The sequence below is a fragment of the Falco biarmicus genome, chromosome 3, assembly GCF_023638135.1.
Source record: "Falco biarmicus isolate bFalBia1 chromosome 3, bFalBia1.pri, whole genome shotgun sequence".
In the NCBI taxonomy this organism is placed as follows: Eukaryota; Metazoa; Chordata; class Aves; order Falconiformes; family Falconidae; genus Falco; species Falco biarmicus.
Genome location: NC_079290.1, coordinates 116054069 through 116072642, shown reverse-complemented (window position 1 = coordinate 116072642; position 18574 = coordinate 116054069). Strand labels below are relative to the sequence as shown.

At 46.7% G+C, this 18574-nt stretch overlaps 1 protein-coding gene across 5 annotated transcripts; it reads left to right on the top strand.

The window, feature by feature from the left end:
- The first annotated feature begins 3814 nt into the window (after positions 1–3814).
- On the top strand, positions 3815–18178 carry NCMAP (non-compact myelin associated protein). Of its 5 annotated transcripts, none has more exons than XM_056333277.1 (5): positions 3815–3929; positions 4484–4629; positions 16652–16746; positions 16876–16960; positions 17428–18178. In XM_056333277.1, exons 3-5 carry the CDS (start codon positions 16662–16664, stop codon positions 17567–17569), a joined length of 312 nt encoding a protein of 103 aa, XP_056189252.1. In that variant the 5' UTR covers positions 3815–3929; positions 4484–4629; positions 16652–16661; the 3' UTR covers positions 17570–18178. The 5 variants fall into 5 exon arrangements, with proteins under 5 accessions (XP_056189252.1, XP_056189255.1, XP_056189253.1 ...); XM_056333278.1 differs by lacking the exon at positions 3815–3929 and adding an exon at positions 3930–4037; XM_056333279.1 differs by lacking the exon at positions 3815–3929 and adding an exon at positions 3950–4026.
- Positions 18179–18574: the final 396 nt, after the last annotated feature.

Below are 18574 nucleotides of genomic sequence, written 5' to 3'. Positions count from 1 at the left end.
GTAATTGTTAAGAAACCAATCAAACTAAATTTGTTCCCTTGAAAAGATGAATGGTGAGTAATCCTTACTGAGATTTCAGTCTGTGGTTTGAAGGAGCTGTGGTGTCGGCATGGGGGCTTAGTGTGGTCGAGGCAGAAGGATTTAGCTGGAAGTGACTAATGTGCGTCTTTGTAGCTATACAAAAAAAGGATTTTGCTAAATAATTGGATCTTGAAAATCTTAAGCTCTGGTGAGAAAGCCTCTGTGTTTTTGTTCTGTGGGGTTCAGCTTGGGGTTCAGTGTAGAAACCAGTCCATCATGAACACCAAACTGAAATGAGCCCTGTGTTAGGAAAACACAAATGTTTCTGTAGGACATGTGTCTTTTTACTGCAATGTGCTGTTTTGTTTGGACTTTACTATCTTCAGGGCTTGAGCACCAACTTATAAAATGGAATGTGTGGCTCTTGCTTTGTCGTTGGTGCAAGGACTGAGGTGACTGGCACCAGGGCAATTTTAGGTTTATGAAGGCAAGCTTAAGTTTATATATGGCATCTTTATCAGTGGCTCCCAAAGTGCTTTACATGGCGAAACTTGTGTACCCGATCAGTATTTGTATTTCTCCTCCACAGCTACATCAGGTGGGCTGTCAGCATCACTGGGATAAGGTGGTTTCAGTTTCAATCTGTTATTTTACAAAATGCAAAAATACATGGTGGATTGAGTGGAATTAATGGAAGCTTCTGCTTTCAGTATGTCTCTTTTTGTACTGAAAAAGAGTGTGTAGTGATGCCAAGTGCTGCATTTAGATACTAATGCTCCTCGTCTGGGCAGAAAGCACAGGCCCAAGCCAGGTCAGGGGATTTTGTATGTTTGCAGTGAGATGTAGCATCAGGTGTCATGCTTCTTTACATAACTGAATTGCTGTACATAAGTGAAGGAAACCAGAAATGCTTTTATAACTGGGTCTTGATGGGAAGAAAGGGTCCTGCCAGAGGAACCGCCTGGCTCCAGCTGGGTATGAACCGTGGTCACTTTGGAGTGCTGTGGCGTGACTTCTTTGCTCCCATGGGATCTGTCAGGGGCACTCCACCACCACCGCCTTGTGAGTGGCTCAGAATGAAGCATTTTTCCTGCAGGAAAACGCTGAGAGCTGCAAGGTAAGGAAGCACCTAATTTTCAATCCCAACTTCTGTGCAGGCTGCCTGTGCAGGCTGGGATGAGGTCTCTTGAGGTCCCCATCTTTTGTGCGTCTGGGTTGTTGGTGCTTTCTCTAAAGCAGCAGCTTCTGCAGAAACATGATTGTGTTAAGAATCTTACCTTCTTTTTGGTCATTTTTAAAATTTCCTTCATGGCTGCAAAGGAGAAACTGTTGATTTAAACACTAGAAAGAAATACCGCTGTGAATATTGATACTTCCTGTAAATCTTGTGATTTTTAAATGAGCTCTTCATTTTTGGAGCCAGCTCCTGATTTCTTTCTTCTGTTTGCTTATCTAACCCCAGGCTGTGAGGTGGGGAAGTTCTGGTCCTCCTTTTGAAGGCTTAATTTAAAGGTGGACAAGGAAGGTACCTGCTTGCTGGCTTCTGTCCGGAGTAGCTTCTTCAGCTTGGAAAATATTTCAAGTGTGAGACAAAAATCTTTTGCCCTCTACATCTTTCCATCCTTCCCTCAGGCAGACCCAGCAATAACAAGCGGTGCTCCCTCTCCCCCAAACCCTGTCTCTGTCCACCCGTGATTCATTAACGAGCTCGTTTGCTTTCGGAATGCTGGAGCTCCGCAGTGGCTGTGATACTTGGGCTCTGGGGCTGCAGACACACATGCGTTGGGACCAGTTGGTGTCCTCTGGGTTACTGGAGGGTGGGAAAGGTGAGGTTCAGGGCTGAGCTGGAGGAAGCTCAGTCCCATGGAGCTGCGGGAGATGCTGATGTGGAGGGATGGTGCTGAGAGCTGCTGCTAAATGCTGGGGGAGGCTGCAAGGGCGTGATGCACTGTTCGCTGCTGGGTTTGGTGAGAAGCTGCCTGCTGTCATTGCCTGGCATCTTGCATGAAGGTGTGTGTGGGACCTGCAGCAATCCTTACTGCTCTTGCTCCAGCTGCCACAAACCAAGCATTTGAAACTCATCTTGCCAGGAGCCCCAGCTTTCCTAGAGCTGTCCCCAAAGAGAAGCTGTAAACATAGGAGAGGATCTGGACTCTGTGCTCGTGTCACTGGTTGTCTTTTACTGGTTTCAAACTCAAGCAAAAATCCAGATCAAGGATGCCCACCTGGATCCTCACCCTGGACTTTTTTGCCCACACAACAGGCAGGAACAGAGGAGTTGTGCTGGAGCAGCATGTTACAAACCCAGCAGCAAGCAGAAATCCCTTCTGATGAATGCATTGGGAAACATGCAGATAAACCCATCTTGTTACACACGGCGGTGGTAGCTGATTAACTGTTACTTGTAAAAGTCTTGAAAAGAAGTTAAGAAGTCATTATCCTACTGCACAATCTATGCCAGCTCGAACAAGGTCTGATCAGAGGATTCACAGGTTTAAATCAACACAAAGCAATAATTTATAGATGCATTTACAGTCAAACCTTCACTGTAGTGAAATCAGTCATCGATGAAAGCTTAGTAGCCATGAGTGATGTACTCTGGTCATCCCAAGAAATCCACTGCAGATGTGTATGGACCGTTACGATGCCCCTGTTGAGGAATTTGTAACAGGCAGGTTTCATCCATAAGTTTAAAGGTGCTTAATGGAGATGGCAGCACTGGTTCTGGTTGAACACGGGGAAGTTGAGATGCAGGATGGGGGGAAACATCTCCTGTGCAGCAGCTCAGCGGTTGTAAACCATGAAATGAGCCTGGGCTGGGGGCTGCCGGTGTGTGAACGCGGTATCCCAGTTTCCAGTGGAAGCAGCATCAGGCCCCAGGCAGGGTACAGGTCCCTTTTGTAAGTGTGATACTCCCATTCAGGTGTGATACTGTGATTTTCCCATTTATGTGTGTGATTATTCCCATTTGTGTGATATACCCATTTGTGTGACATTCCCACTTATGAGTGTGATATTCGCATTTATAAATGTGATTTTTTTTCTATTTGTGAGCGAGTTTCCCACTCGTAAATGGGAAAATCATGCTTATGAGTATGATGTTCCTATTTGTGTGATTTTCCCCACTTATGAGTGATTTTTCCCATTTGTGTGACAGTCCCACCTCCGAGTGTGACTTTTCCCATTTATATGCGATTTTCCCGTTTATAAATGTGATTTTTCGCGTTTTTAAGTGTGCCATTCCCACTGACCAGTGTGCCAGTCCCGTTTGCAGCTGCGATGTCCCAGGGCCCGGCGGGGCAGGGGGCCGGGGCTGCCGCTCCCGGGGGGCTTCGGGCACTCCTGCGCGCTCGGCCGCGGAACCAAAGGGCTCCGGCCGGGCCCCTACCCCGCTCCGCCCGGGCCGGCCCGCCCCTCAGAGCAGCGGGCAGCGCCGCCCGGCCCGGCCTTCTCCTCAGAGCGGCGGGCGGGACCCCCTGAGGGGAGCGGGTCCCCCCTCCCCTCGATTGCCCGGAGCCCGCGCAGCCCCGTTCCCGCCTCCCCCGCCGCGCTGAGGCGCCGCTTCCCGCCGCCGCCCGGCCCCTGCCCGCCGGGCTGCCAGGCGCGGGGCGGCACCGGGTGCCACCTGCTGCCCCGGGCGGTGGCGGGGCTGGGGCGGGCGGTCGCTCGCTCTGAGGGGGGGGGCCGGCCCGGGCGGTGTTGCCCGCCGCTCGGAGGGGAGGGGAGGCCGGCCCGGCCCGGGCGGTGCTGCCCGCCGCTCGGAGGGGAGGGGAGGCTGGCCCGCCGGGTGGTGCTGCCCGCCGCTCGGAGGGGAGGGGAGGGGAGGCCGGCCCGCCGGGCGGTGCTGCCCGCGGCTCTGAGGGGAGGCCGGCCCGCCGGGAGCGCCCTTGGCCCTGCCGCCTCCTTCTGTGAGTAGCTCCGGCGGCGCGCAGGGGGGTGGCGGCCCGGCCGGCTTTGCCTCACTCGGTGTAAATGGTATTTGGCTGCTGGAAGGCTCCGCTGCCGGTGAGGTGGCTGTGAGTAGCCGTTACGGCGGGGTTACTCCGCGTTTCGGTGCGAGGGGTTCCAGGCACCGCGGCACACGCCGCTGCGCGCCTCACCGGTAACCCCCAGCCTGAAGGGAGCGCCGCGCAGGTGCTCGCCTACGGTTTTCTGCTAAACTTGATTAGTTATTTAATTGGAAACCGTTAGGGGGTGGGGGCTGGAGCCCATCTGGCAACTTGGTGCCCCCCCCAGAGAGAAGTTTGCACCTCTGTGAAGCGATCGGTCTGTGGCCCGCAGCGTCCCCATCGCTCCACATACGCTGGGTCTGGTCCTCACTCCACCCCAGAACTATAAATAAGGTTTTGTTGGGGGGGGGATTTTTTGAAATTTTTTTTTTTTAATTTAAAAAGAATTAATTTTTAAAATTATTTAGTCAGTTTTTGAAATTTTTTGTATTTTTTTTATGTCTACGGGGCAGCGTACTAGAATGGGCTGGCAGACTAATATTTAACATGAAAAGAGCTGGAAAGCTGGGAGCATTGCGTTCCAGATCTCCGAGTGCCTCCAGCACAGAACAAAACCTGCTGCTTTCGTTGTTTGGGAACACGCTGAAGCTGCTGACAGGTTTGAACTGTGATTTCTGGTTTTGTGTGGTAATTAATGTACTTAATGCCCCCAGGAAGGCTTTGCTAAAGGAAGCGTTGTGTCCTGTAAACAAATTTCGCTGATGTGGTACATTGTGCTGGATGGAGCATTGGAGTGGGAGGTTTTGATTTAGTGATTAGAAACCAGGAGACAAAGGCGGTGCGGTCACCGGGGACTTCGTGGCCCTGTGAGAATTATTGTCTTGCTGCGCGGACAGGTACCAGGGCTGTGGATGCCAGGTTCAGACAAGGGCTTGCCAAGAGCTTTTAGCTGTTCTGGTGGAGGATGGGGTGTGAGTGTAAAGTACCGCGCTGCCTACGTGCTTGTCTACAGCGTTCTTGGAAAAGAGGGATGTGCCTCACCAATTCAACAAGTTTGCATATGCAGTACTTGAAGAAATCTTGCGACTGCTTTCATCCTGCTGTTTGCAGAGTGAAAGGAGTTGCACTTCTATACTGCATACAGATTTGTCTATTTTTTTAATACAGAAAAAATTGAAGGATACAAAATTTGCAGAGGTTCTTATAATAGTATTGAGATTTGCATTTTTCTGCTGGTTGAACAGCTTCAATTGCAGGAGATCCAGTCCAGCAGCTGGGTAGCATATTGTACCACATGCTGAGCTGCAAGAGGAGAGCAACGGTCCTAAAACTTCAATCCACAATTGGGAGTAGACTTGGCTCCCTTCTTGGCAGTAATTCACGAAGGTTTCCTGTCCAGCCTTGCCCCTATCTGTCTGCTGCTACTGAAAGCATGACTTTTACTAGTTACACTAAATTCTTTCTCCTACTTATGGCAATAAACAGTGAGCCAGTCAGGATTTAGTGCACAAAGGAGCTGGAGAAGCCAGTGAGCGATACACCGAGTGCCTGCAGCGGTCTCAGATCAGCAGCCTGTGTGCTCACGGGGTGAATCCATCAATGCTGAGCACGCTGCGGGGTGCTGGCAGCTGCCCAAAGCAGCCCCTGCTCCCCAGGGTGGTATCTCACATGCTGCATTCTCATGCCCTTGTGCCAGGCCGGGATCAGCGTTGCTGAAGAGTGGCTGCGTTGGGAAGGGGGGTTTGGTTGGGGCCAGTGAGTGAGCCTTGACCTGGCCTATTGTTGGGTGTGTGGGAGTGGAAAAAAATGTGGCGAGGTTGACTGTGCTGCTTGTATTGAGAGTCACAGAAATCGGGAAATGCAGCCGAAACCTATAGTGTTCGTTAGGCTTCTTGCAGGGAGAGATGATACGAGGCATGAATGGGGATCACAGAGGAGGAAAGCAAGAAAAAAAGCTGCTGGGTTGTCTGAGTCATCCAGTTTCCCACTGACATACATAGCTTAATGTTTTCACAACCACCTCCATGGAGCAACAAAGTTAAAACCTAATTCCAGGGGCCCTGGAGTCATGGTGCTTCCTCACCGTTGGCTGCTCAGGGCTGGGTACCAGTCAGGGATCCACCTGCCCAGCTACAGGGTTAATGGTGCGGTTGCGTCAGGTGCCAGGCTGGGTGAGAGGGCAGAGGAAAGGGGCTCTGCCTTTATCACATCCATTTGGATGGAGACAGCCCCCTGGACCAAACACACACCTAGATTAATCCCACGTAACATCAGCACTTAACCATTCAGCTGTGGGCTTGGGAAGACAAAGTTTCCAATTCACTTACCAGTCCATAATGGAAGCCTCAAAACCCTTGACCTAGCAAATATATTTATCTTTAGAAAAGAAAAAATTAACAGCCGTCTGCCAGCAAACAGGAGCTGTGTTGACTCACATGCAACCGTTTGCGCTGATAGATGCGAAGGGTCGTTCTCCAGCATGAGAGGCAGCTTGGAGTGTGAAATTCCAGCCTGCTGTGGGTCACAGTGTGAGCTGTGGGTGTTTGTTCTGTCCCGTGAGAATTGCGGTGTAAGGTAAATCCAGGAGTAGCTGTTGTCATCTCTCTGGCTCCGCTGGGTGTAGCAAGGGGTGCTTGAAGGTACATCTGGGATTGCTTTCCTCCTTGGATTTGTTCCTGGCATCAACGTGCCATTGGGCAAGTGACTTGCCCACAGGCCACGAAGGGTTCAGAGAACAGAAGGAACTGGCCAGGGGGGCATGTGATGGTGTTGGAACTGGGAGAAGTGGTTTTCTAGTCTGGGAAGCCAGTCCTAGTTTGGGCAAATCATTCACAAGTTATACTGGACTCCAGCCATGGTTTGGCTTGGCTGAGAAGGAAGGTGGAGAATGGGCTATAGATTTCAGTGTGTTTGGCTTGTGTGTCTCCTTTTTTTTGATTGTTAGTGTCTTTATGAGTCTTAATTTGCTCTGGGTAACTCCTTTTTCCTTCTCTTGTCACAAGTGACTGATAGTGTTTTAGCAGTTCTTTGTTTTGTAAGGCGAGTTTCCCATATGTCTAGTGAAAGCACAGGACGTTTTTGCTGAGTTTCCCCACTTCTCTTTGGGCTATGCTCTTCACAAGAGGTCCCTGATACCCGAGTGTATACAATATGGTTATACAAATATATTTTGGTGCTTCTGAAAAACTTATTCTTGTTCTTCATTGTCAGAACCACCACGGAAAGCTGCTTGCTGCACACGTGTAACTCAGCCAGCCTTTTACAGGGAAGGGATGCAAACTTGCCAGATGTGATAGAAAAACTCCCTGAACTCTGGGAAACTTTGGAATTGGATCCGATTCTAGATCTGCATGCCACAGCAGGAGCCCAGATCTGCCCTGTGCTACTGATCTTAATTAATTTCATGCTGTTCCCCAGCTGGATACGATGCTTTGACATTGTTTTTGCGGTTTCTATCGGTCTTGTTCCAGTAACACAAAACGGGCAGTCGAGTTCCTCTTCTCTGAATTGCCTGTGAGAACAGGCCTGTGTAACATCTGTCGGGTCACACAGATTTCAACACACTTTTTAAAACAGGGCTGGTGCTGGGATGCTGAGCTCTGAGCCCCTTTTGGGAAGAAAACTCTTGAACCACTCTGTGAGAATGTGAGAACGCACTTCTTTCCTACCTACTAGCCGCCTTTCCAGGCTTATTTCACATCTCTGTCAGGGGAAGGTATTTCAGTGTGTTGATTAAATGCCTGTCTGCCTTGCTCTCATCTCTGACTGCGAGGAGGCTATGTCAGATTCGACCTACTCAGCAAGCAACAAGCACATCGCCATCCCCTGCCCTGATTTAAAAAGTGTGTTGAAATCAGCCTCTGCTGCCTGGTCTCTTGTAAAAAAGAGTGGTAGAGTCTTTCTGTCCCAAAGGTAGGTGCTGGCTGCGCTGCCTGGCTCAGCATCCACCGGGCACCAGCTCACAGGGGCAGTGGCTACACTGTTCAGCGTGTTCCCAGGATTTCCAAGCCCATCTTTGCCCCGCTCTGGCTTCTCTCCCCTGCCATTTCTTCTTTGTCTGTAGGTTCTCCAGGTTCCTGGCTGATGTGTAAGGGCTTCCTGAGTGTTCCTGTTCCGCCTGGTCACGCTGTGAACAAGTGCCAAGCCTGGCTACACGTGATGAGTGGTGACAAGGGTCCTGATGCCTATACTGTGTCCTCGGCTCGGCAGAGGCTTCTGCTTGTAGGACAGCATAGCTGCAGTATCTGCTTTTTTTGACATGTTTTGATGAGCAAAGAGAAATGTTTTGTCCCCCAGAGCAGTTCAGCTGGCTGGAGTGGGTGTGTTTCAAAGGTCCAAGATCACACTGAGATGTAGGTTTATCCAGCTGTGTACTAGCAGGGAAACGCTCCTCTGTTTTCTGCTGCCGGTTTGTCTTCGTCTTTCCCGAGCAATGTTTGCCTTGTCTTTTTGGAGGAGCTCTGGAGCTATAGGGAGCATGCAGAAAGCACACCTTGCACTGCAGAGCAGGAGTGCAAATTCAGGCCAATTCAGTCTGGGTTAGATCCCAGAAATCAGGGGACTGACCTGGAAGTAGTGGGACATTCTCTAAGCGATTGTAGTTACATACTCCATTTGTAGTTACATTTATTGAAAAGTTTGGCCCTAAATGAGACCAACCTCTTCTGTGCTGTGATTCCTTTTCCATACCACAGTCCCTCAGTTTTTGTTTGGATTTTTTTCTTTCTTCCTTTCTAATTGGGAGCTATGTGGGATCTTCCATTTAATACTGGACTTCCAGACAGATGCCTGTTTCTGACCTTCAAATAACGCTGCAATTCCCATGCTCAGAGTTTCAGTCCTAATCCCCTCTCTCCTGCTTTGGAGTGTTTGTTGGTTGTGCCCGGAGTAAAGCAGGTGCCCTGATGGAAAATCCAGGTGAGAGAGGATTTCTACAACAGTGTAATCTCCTGAACTGCTCCAGCCCTTCAGTAAATAGCAGATCCAGCAAGATACAGAGCCTGATAATAATTTCTGCAAAAACATTGCTGAATCTGCAGTGGTTTTTTTAAACTCTTTTCTCTAGGAAACTGAAAAGCTGTAGGGAGTTTTCCACAGATACTGCAGAAGAGCTGATATGAGTCCTGCAGTAACAGGCCTTCTCTAGAGCATTACATGTACAAAACAAGAGTCGACTTTCTGAAGTAAGAACAGAAACAGACCATTCTCAATGGCAAACTGCTTTTTTTATGGTTTATTTGTGGTCCACATCCACTGAATTTGCCACCAATGCACACTTTGCTGAGACTTCTTTGAGCAGCAGAAACAAATTGTTGGGTAGTGTGATTTGACAGATGCGTGACACGATGCCACTCACTGCTGCCAGGCCCTGATCAAGGGTTCGGCTCAGATCAATTTTCTTGCTTTCCATTTGAGTGCACACGTTGATGGTTTCTAAAATTTGTCAGCTCAAGCCTCATTCACCATCCCCCATGAGCCATTCCTGCCTTGAAATTCATACAGGTGCCTGGAGGCATTTTTCTTCTTTCTGGGTAATATTTAACTGCTAATTACACATCCTTTCCTCCTGCACCCTCCACCTGAGTGCTCCCAGGAACACGTACGGTGCGTGGGACCTTAATCAGTATTCCAGTGGGTAGAGACACCTTATTGCAAGCAAAGAGTCTGGAGTGGGGTGTCTTTGGGGAGCCCACGTGAGCTTTGGGCTCCGGGGATGCTTTGCACCTGCTGCAACAGTCACCGCTTTTTAAGTGCGTGAGTGCGGGTGGATTTTCTTCACCCATTGCTGTGGTGAGTCTTGTCATCTACCGGACTCTGTTTTTCATTCCCAAATCAGAGGTTAATTATGCTGCCAGGTGCTGGTGCGAGCTGCAGCTCAGAAATAAGTTTCTGCTAATATCTCTGTGCACGGAAGGGGCTTCCAGTGCCTGTCGAGTCCAGATGAGCTGGGAATCAGCCTCGGGCTTTGTTCTATACTATGAATTGGCTGTCCCTCGTGTTGATTTTCCTGGCTGAATGGTGTGCAAATGAGCCGCCTCTAGCACATAAGCAGCATTTTTGGGATGCAGTGATACATCTGTGTCAATCTGCTGTAAAATGTAATGCAGGAGGGCATCCGATCCCTTCCAGAAAGCGTGGGGCTTCCTGCACAGGTGATGTATCCCAGATGTGCAGCCATACTCTGAGCTGTTGGATCTGTGCAGCAATGACTGAAATGGAGGATTCCCAGATACCAAGGGATTGAAAACTCTCAGTATCTGCTTGGATGAAGCCTTCTGGTGGAAAAGCACATCTGAGGAAACAAATGATGTATGGTCTTGACACGGTGCAGAGAACTGTGCAGTCGCTGTGGCCCCGAAGGAGGTACAAATCACTCGTCTGTTGTGCCGCAGTGTTAGAAAAGGCTTTTCTGATTGCAGGGGCAAACCGAGAGAGATCACTTGACACTGTGTGAGCCTTGGAGACCACGTCACGAACCTGGAAATCGGTCTGCTCACTCTGTGCATTGTTCTGTTTTAAGTCTTGTGACATGGTTCTGTGTTATCAGAAAGTAAGGAATCCTTTCCCCCAAAAAAGACCAAGCAGTGTATTGCACCTTTCCCTCGCTGTTATAATAAGGTGGATGCTGATGACCTCTTATTTGCCAGCTCTTGATTACATCACTTGTAGTTGGTTAATTTAGCATCTCGTGTGTGTACAGTCATAAATTAAAAATGTAGAATAAAAGCCTTCTAATAATAATTTTAAAAAAGCTGCCAACAAAACAAAACCCTCTAGCATTCCTTTCAGGAATAAGCTGCAAAATTACTCCCAGCTCTCTCTTGATAGCTGATATATCATCTGTGCATTGCATGTAAATGGCAGTTTTGTTTTAAAATGTTATTCCATTTCCTCTTAAATGAATCACTTCAGACCTAAATAATGAAGTAACTCCGTCTCTGCAAATGTGGCCATTGGACCAAATGATTTCTTGTAAATGTCTTTTAATGAGCCTTACTATGTAAGCACAGCACACTAAACAGACCATTTTCTTTTGGATTATATATTAGTTTAAAATTTCAGGGGTTTTTAGTGTTTCTGGATGGGAGGGGGTTTTATGCATCCCGAATTCTGTGGGTCTGCCTGGAAACTTAAGTAGTAGAGCATGCCTGGGTCCACGATGGGAAATCCTAGACAACTCGCCAGAGCTAGTGGGAAGCTCTAGGTGACATATGTGATATCAGTGAAAGAAGGGGAGTTGGGGTGTTTTAAAAAAATAAAAAATCAACAACAGGCATTTGAGCAGTGCAAGCTTTGAGCTGCAGGAACTTTAACAGTGCGGTGGTGACACGGTGGGTTTTTTCCATTTTAAGTTCAAATCCTGGTTCTGACGTGTATTTCACAAGGTCTCAGCAAGTCTTCTAATCCCTAATCCTAGATCCTGGCGTGTAACTGGTGGGAAAATACCTCTGGCTTGTTTTGCTTCCATATCCTGGCTTGTCTGCATAGAGCGCCCTACGCTGAAGGATCTGGAGTGTTTTAATGATGCAAATGCACTTTGCTGAACATGGTAGAGTTACTGTCGTTCCCATGAATAAGTGCATTCACACAGAGGGAGAGGAGAAATGTGTGTGGCCCAGCATTTTAAGGCAATAAACCATAACTGGGAAATCTGCAGGTCACTGTCTGGTTTAGACATTGCTCCTGGGCAAGTCAACACCAAAGTCTCTCTGGTTTGTATCTCCAGGTATGACTATCGGAATGAGGGCGTTCCTTTCTGGGGACCTGTCTTTACTTCCTTGGTTCTTGTCATCTCTGTGAGCTGAGGGTTTTTTGCCCCTCTTGAGAAATAAGCCATGCAGGCAGAATTACTGTGGGTTATTTTTTTGGTGCTGCTACTGCACAGTAGAATTGCCTGCAGCTGGTGTAACTTTCTCTGTCTTGGCAAGGAATTGAAATGCTTTTAATATGTGTTTTAACAACAGCTCAACCTGGAGAGCTCTTGCCAGAACTTGGGGCAAATGCTTGTATAATGTATATTGGGACACGTACGAATACACAGGCTCCATACAGAGCGGGGTTGTTTGCCTGAGGCCACGTTTATGCCTTAGCTCCCGCTAGCCAGTTTGAACTTGGGTTTTTTGTTGCTTTTTTCCCCCTTCTTCCCTCTTTAGAGCCTCACAAGGTAAATTCAGGCACATTCAGGTCTCACTGAAGCACACTGTGTTTTTATTACTTTCTGAAAATACAGTTTGCCTCAAACCCTCGGCAATGTTCCCAGTACTTGTGGCTCCTGATGCAGCTGGAAGGTGAGCGCAGGAGCACGTGGCTGCGCTGCCTCGAGGCTGTTTGGATCAAAGATAGTGGTTTGCCAGGTTACAGGGAGCTGAAGCTGAATTTGCAACTCTTTAAATATAAGCCTGTTTCCTTTCTGGGCTGTGCTGTGAATGCTCAATTGATTCCCTGCTGATGGAAAACAGCAGGGAACAATGAAACAGGTAGGTTCAAACCACTCCGCGTTGGAAGCAATTAGACAAGGTAAATTGTTGCAAAGACAGGGAAGGGCAGGCTGCTGGAGTGGAGGCAGAAGCAGAACCAAAACACCCATCCGCTTCCTCTGGGGACTGCTCATAAGCCAGGTCCTTGCTCTCGAGCTCAGTTGCTTTTAGGAAAGGAGAAAAACTGGTAACTTAGAAGGATTAACTTCTCCCTTGGATGGGAGTGAGTTTGCTGCTTAGGCTGATGTGCAAGCTGAGCTGAGCACACATGGTTTGAGCTGAGCCTCAAACAGATGTGGCTTAGCACAAAGCTCCTTTGGAGCGCTGGGAGGGTGGATGTGGATGGTAGCTGAGTCCTCAGCCTCTTCTTTTGCAGGAGATAGGGTGGTGATGGGTCTGTGGTGTGGAATTCTTGCAGGAGAGCAAATCTGAGATTGTCAGCTGTCAGGGCAGCTACTGCTCCTCTGGGATAAAGTCCTTCCTGCCTTATTTAACAGGATCTGGCTGCCTCTTGGCTTCTTCGGTGACAGCCTGGCATTTGTTTATTGGAATTAATGCTGTATACCTCTGATAATTTGCTTCTCCTCACACAGCTCCAGCACCCTGGTAGTGTTCATGTAAGTTCAGCTCTTGGTGGCCTTTTGATAATGTAAGATGGTTCGCACATGGCAGTGCGCATTCACATCTGCAACAGGATGTGGGGGAAGAGAATAGCCCAAATTCTAGCCTATTTCTAAATATTCTAGAGAATACTCCTTTTCCTAGCAGCTATCACAGCCAGTATACTGAGAAAGAAAACCAGAAATCAAGCAAACCAGTACTGGGTTTTGTTCTTCCATCCCTTAGTGGGTGTTGTGGTTTAAAACCCAGCTCTGTTGACATTTTTGGGAAGGGAATGAAGTCCTGGAGCAGCAGAGCTGGCACCCAGTGTTCTTCAATAGACCTGGATGAGTAAAGAGGGTAAAATCACCTTTCAGCCTGTGGCTGGCCACAATAGAAGATAAAAATATTATCTGTGCAGCAGTGCAGTTGAAAGGATGAATTAATCCTCCGATTGAGCTCCTGGGTCAAAACTAGTATATATTACTGCTGGAGAAACTACCTGATTTTGTGTCTAAAGCCTGCAACACAGCTTGATGCAAAGACCACCTTTTTCTAGGTGGCAAAGCACTGAACTTGTGTGTCTTCCTAACCAGCACCCACCTTCCCTAGCAGGGAGTTGGCTCTCAAAGTCCAGCTCTCCTGGAAAAAAACTCAAACCAACCCCTCTGTTCCCCATTGCCCCTCTTCTGTAATTGCCAGGTGCTGCAGGAGCCGCTTGACAGACGAGCTGTGATCCCCATCTCGTTGTAAATGAGCATGGCCGTTCAGCTCGGAATTGGACGGTGCAGGGGGAGGCAGGCAGGCTGGATAAAGGGGGGCATTGCTACTACTTGCCAAAACAACCTATACGCTCTATCTGCAAAGATGTTTTAAATGGAAACGTGCCCAAAGCTTAACTTTATGAAAACATTTCCAGCTCCGTCATATGGGGATGCAAAAATAAGCAGCGGTGTGTGTCCCCACTCCCAGTCTCGAGAACTACGGGTGAATTAGTGGCTCTCAAAACCCCAGGCAGGTGTGTGTGCACAGGGGGAAGTGCATGCCATGTGTCATAAAGAAAGAATGTCCTGTGATTGCTGTATCAAAGTCCATTTCTTCTCCTCTGCTCTATAGCTGTTATTGAGCACTCTTGATTTTCCAAATGTTTTTATAAGCAGAGGAGGCTCCAGCCCACAATGCCCCAAAACCAGTAGGTTCCCATGGATTTTGCTGGACTTTGCTGGGTCCTTGAGTCTTGCAGCACTGGCTTGGCCAGGCATAACCCTGCTGATTCATAGGGGAGGAATGGAGCTGGGACTTGCTGTAAGGTAAAGCAGAGGACAGGCACCTCTCACCCTGGCCTGAAACACAGACCTTGGACCTCTTTACTTGCTGTACAATGCAGGAAAAAAAAATATAAATTTGATGCATTTGTCAAATTGCATCTTAGATTTTTACACCCTGTTGGAGAAATTAATCGTCGCAAACAGGCGGTTTAGTGACAATAAAAATTCTTTGGTTATAGGTGACTCATGCACAAATAGCTTACTATTACCAAGGTGGTTTGAACCAGATGGAAGTTAGTAATTATGAACATTGCATGGCTTAATATCAAAATATGGAGACTTATTTATTTGGGATTTTTATTTTAATAGCCAGAGGAGGAGAAAAACAGTTCTATAAATCTGGAATTTGTGCTCTCCTAGTAAGGACCAACAAGGTAAAAGTTGGACGTGGCTTTTTCTGAATTATGTCCGTAGTCAAAATACTTGCTGAGCTTTCCCTAGCCTGCAGCAAGATGGAGAGTCTCTGCAGTCTCTGCTTGTCCGTGGTACAACCTGCATCAACAAGGTTTCAAATGGATGGATGGAGAAAGGGATGGGGACAGCGTCGTTACTTGAGCTTCGGTGCCTCTCACAGGTTCTTCCGAGGCGTGTGTAAATCCTTTCGCTGTGCTATACAGTAAGGCTGGGCAAACTCTCAACACAACATATTTCTTTCGGCGTGGAAAGATCTACGACTACAGTTGATGATCGTGTTGCTGAATTAACTTGGCCTGGCTAAACAAAGGAGTCAGTCAGTCAGAGGAGAATGACCCAGTTACAGACTCAAGACAGAGTTATTTTTGTTTTTTAAATTAAAAGAAAAAAACAGAACCTTTTTAACCTAAGGGGATCGAAGTATTTCATGAATTGACCTTGCAGTTCTGATCCTTCATACCCAGGCAGATACTGACCATGTTCCTTCCTGCTGGTTACGGCGCTCTCATATATCTGTCAGTGGAGCCTCCCAAGCACACACACGTGTTGACTCAGCTCCTGGCCTCCCCACCCCGAAACAACACCTGTCCTGTCAAGAGCAATCAGAGCTGTGTCCTTCTTGCCTCCCAAATCCACAGCCTGCCACTACATGTGTTTTATGTGACGGATGCTACTTTGCGGAAACCTTTAGGAAAGCCTCAATAAGGGGGAAGGGAGGCTGCCTTTCAGATTTCCAGTTCTTTTTATTACCGACTGATTTCTATCCGCTTAATAATTTTCTGGCTATTGTATGTCTTGCTCTGTGTAAAATTAAAGCCACTAAGAACATGTCACAGATCCACGGTATCCCAGTGGAGTGTAACAGAGTGAGGCTGAGTTCTGCCTGGTTGTACTGGGCAGCATCCAAAATGGGAAACTCAATTTCAGTATCAGGTGTTGAAGAATAATTTAATTTTCAGTGGATAGTTTGAGTGTATTAGCTCTCCGAAGCCAGGAGCTGAAATGGTTTCCGAGGTCTGTTTGAAGTGGTATTCACACCCTTCTCAGACTGAAGGAGTCTTTGAATGCCTAAGGTTACTAGGCACATTTAGAAACCATTTGGAAAATGCTTATAAAATCAGTAAACATGCAGGCTGCTCTTTCTAGCTCCGGTTTTACCCTACCAAAATGCAGGAGCAGGCAGATTTTCAGCTGTCCACTTGGAGGCTTCTCCTCTTCCATAACAGACCTGAGATGACACTGACACGAGGGAGGTGCTGGTCCGAACTCACGTCAGCTTTCTGTCCCAGTCACACTGCAATCCTTTTCTGTCATGGGGTAGCTGCTGTTTTGTCATGTAACTTTTGGAGCTTCAAGTTAGGGGCTGAAATGGTTTTTCTTCTGTTCTATAAAGGAGTTTTTAAACCTTTCTGTGCTGAGGTTTTTTTTTCCTTCCTTAAAGATGTATTACTGTATCCTGGGTACAGAACTCTTCGCATTTATTTGCTCAGTGATCTGAATCTCAGTATGAAATGATAATCTAAAACCCTAAGGCATTTAAAATATATGTTTACCAAAATTGTATAACAGCAATAATATATGGGTAACAACACATTATTGTGTTTATATCTTATTTTTAGCCTATTAATACTGAGCAGCAATTAGTTTAAAGCAAATGGCTCAAGACTATTGTAGCAAAATTTCCATTGAATTCAGCAGGGCCAGATTTTCACCACTGAGGAAATATTAAGAACCCCGGTCCCATGAGACTGCACAAAGTAGGCTAAGAATCTTTAACAAATAGTTGCCTATTATCACTGTCAAATTTTGGCTAATATTTTATGAACTCATTCTTCTTTTTTTTTTTTTTTTTCTTCTGTAGCCGAATCAAGATGACGACAGCTGCACCCCTGATCAATAATACTCAGTTCTCAGTAAATGTGACCACAAAGTCTCAAGAACAAATTCTCTATCAAAGTAAGAAAACTAGTGGGGTGGTGGCTTTTTTTTTTTTTTTTTAAGTGGACCTTGTACTTAGCAAACTTCAAACAGTACAATAACTTTGTAAATAAGATTTTTTTTTTTCCATTACTGTTTCCCTGCTAGGTTCTGGAGCAATAGTTGCTGCCATTGTAGTAGGAGTGATTATTATTTTTACAGTGGTTCTGCTCATATTGAAAACATATAACAGGTACGTGGCCAAGTTCTATACTTCACTAAGGCAGGACAAGATGAACCAAAATTGGTGTGCTGTCATCTAGCAGACCATTTCAGTATTTGTTGCTGAAAATTTCCAGGAGAATCTAAACTGTAATGTGTTTGAAGCGTCTGAATCTCACCATCAGTGTTCTGTGATTGCTAGGAAGCAAAAAAAGGTTCTTGATGGAGGGTGCTTGCTGGAAGCATAGGAGAGGTCTGCTGTGTGCATCAATGCTGCTGGACAGGAGCTTGATTTCTCACTTTTCAGGGCATTGGGTTAGACTTAATGCTCTAGAAGCACTGACTTGCCATTTAGTATCTTGGGGGTGAAATCCTGGCTTGCACTGGCTTTTAAGTAGCTGTTTGATGTAACCTGCTTCCACGGGAACCTTCCCAATACCACGGGACAGACCACAACATGTGCCAGCTCCGGTGACAATTTCATTTTTATCTTTACAGACGCATGCGAGTGAAGCGGGAGCTGGAACCCAAACCCACCAAAACAGCAGTGCCACCTGCTTTAGGGCAGAAGAGCAGCAGCCTGGCTCAGCACCCTACAGTGACTTTCATACCTGTGGATATCCACATGCAGAATAGGTAACTGGGAGTGTCCTCCCTGTGAGAGAAGGGAGATGGAATTCTTACTTACCTGGACCTGGGACTTCTCGGCAAAGCAATGGCTGCATTTGGAATAGCAATGAGTTATTATTTTGTCTATAGATTCTAATTAATCCTGCTTTCTCTCTTTGGGAGGAAAAATTAAAGGCCTGGACACTGTTTGTATGACTGAAATCAACTGGGGAAGGCACACAACTCATCAGAAACACAGTGAGCCTTCTCACAGAGCTCTCTAGGGTATGGAGAGACTGAATAAACCAAGCCCGTTCCTTGGAAGGAAAGATGCCCACTCATCTTCTGTGGAGCTTTTACTTACTCCGAGAGTTTGAGTTTTTTGTGTTCTGCAATGACTGATGATAAACTGGAAGAAAAATTTGGACACAAGAGCTATAACTCGGGTTGAACCTGGGTTTGTTACGATTTACGTGAAACAGGTTTGTGGTCTATTTTATACATGGATAGTACAGGAAGTATCAAAATTGTATTTATCTTTACTCATCTTTCATGTTTCTAATGCCACATATCTATGGTTTAAGATAAAAGAGAAAAAGTTACTTTTTATTTTCAAGTATTTTAAAAACATTTCTATAAACTTGGTAATCTGTCCATTTCCAAATGAACTCAATGTCTTAAGGCTTTTCTCTCTCATGCCAAGAACTGCTTTAGGTTCATTACTGGAGTTGCATTAGAATGTTTCGTCTTACAGAAAATCTGAGAAGTTCTTTAATTGAAAAAGTAAGTGTGGAAAGGCAGTATAAAGCAAGCGGGGCTTTACACAGCTACTATGTCCAACTCACACCCTGAAACGCTTTGTTCTCTAATGCAGACTAGGCTTGAACTATTTTTAGACATTTTTTTAATTATTATTCTAGAAAGTAACTGAAAGCGATGTTGTTTTGCAAATGTGATGATTGTGGGTGTACAGTAATGCAACAAAGAAATTTCCAAAGATATTCACAACCCACTGAGTGTGAACAGACAGTGGCAT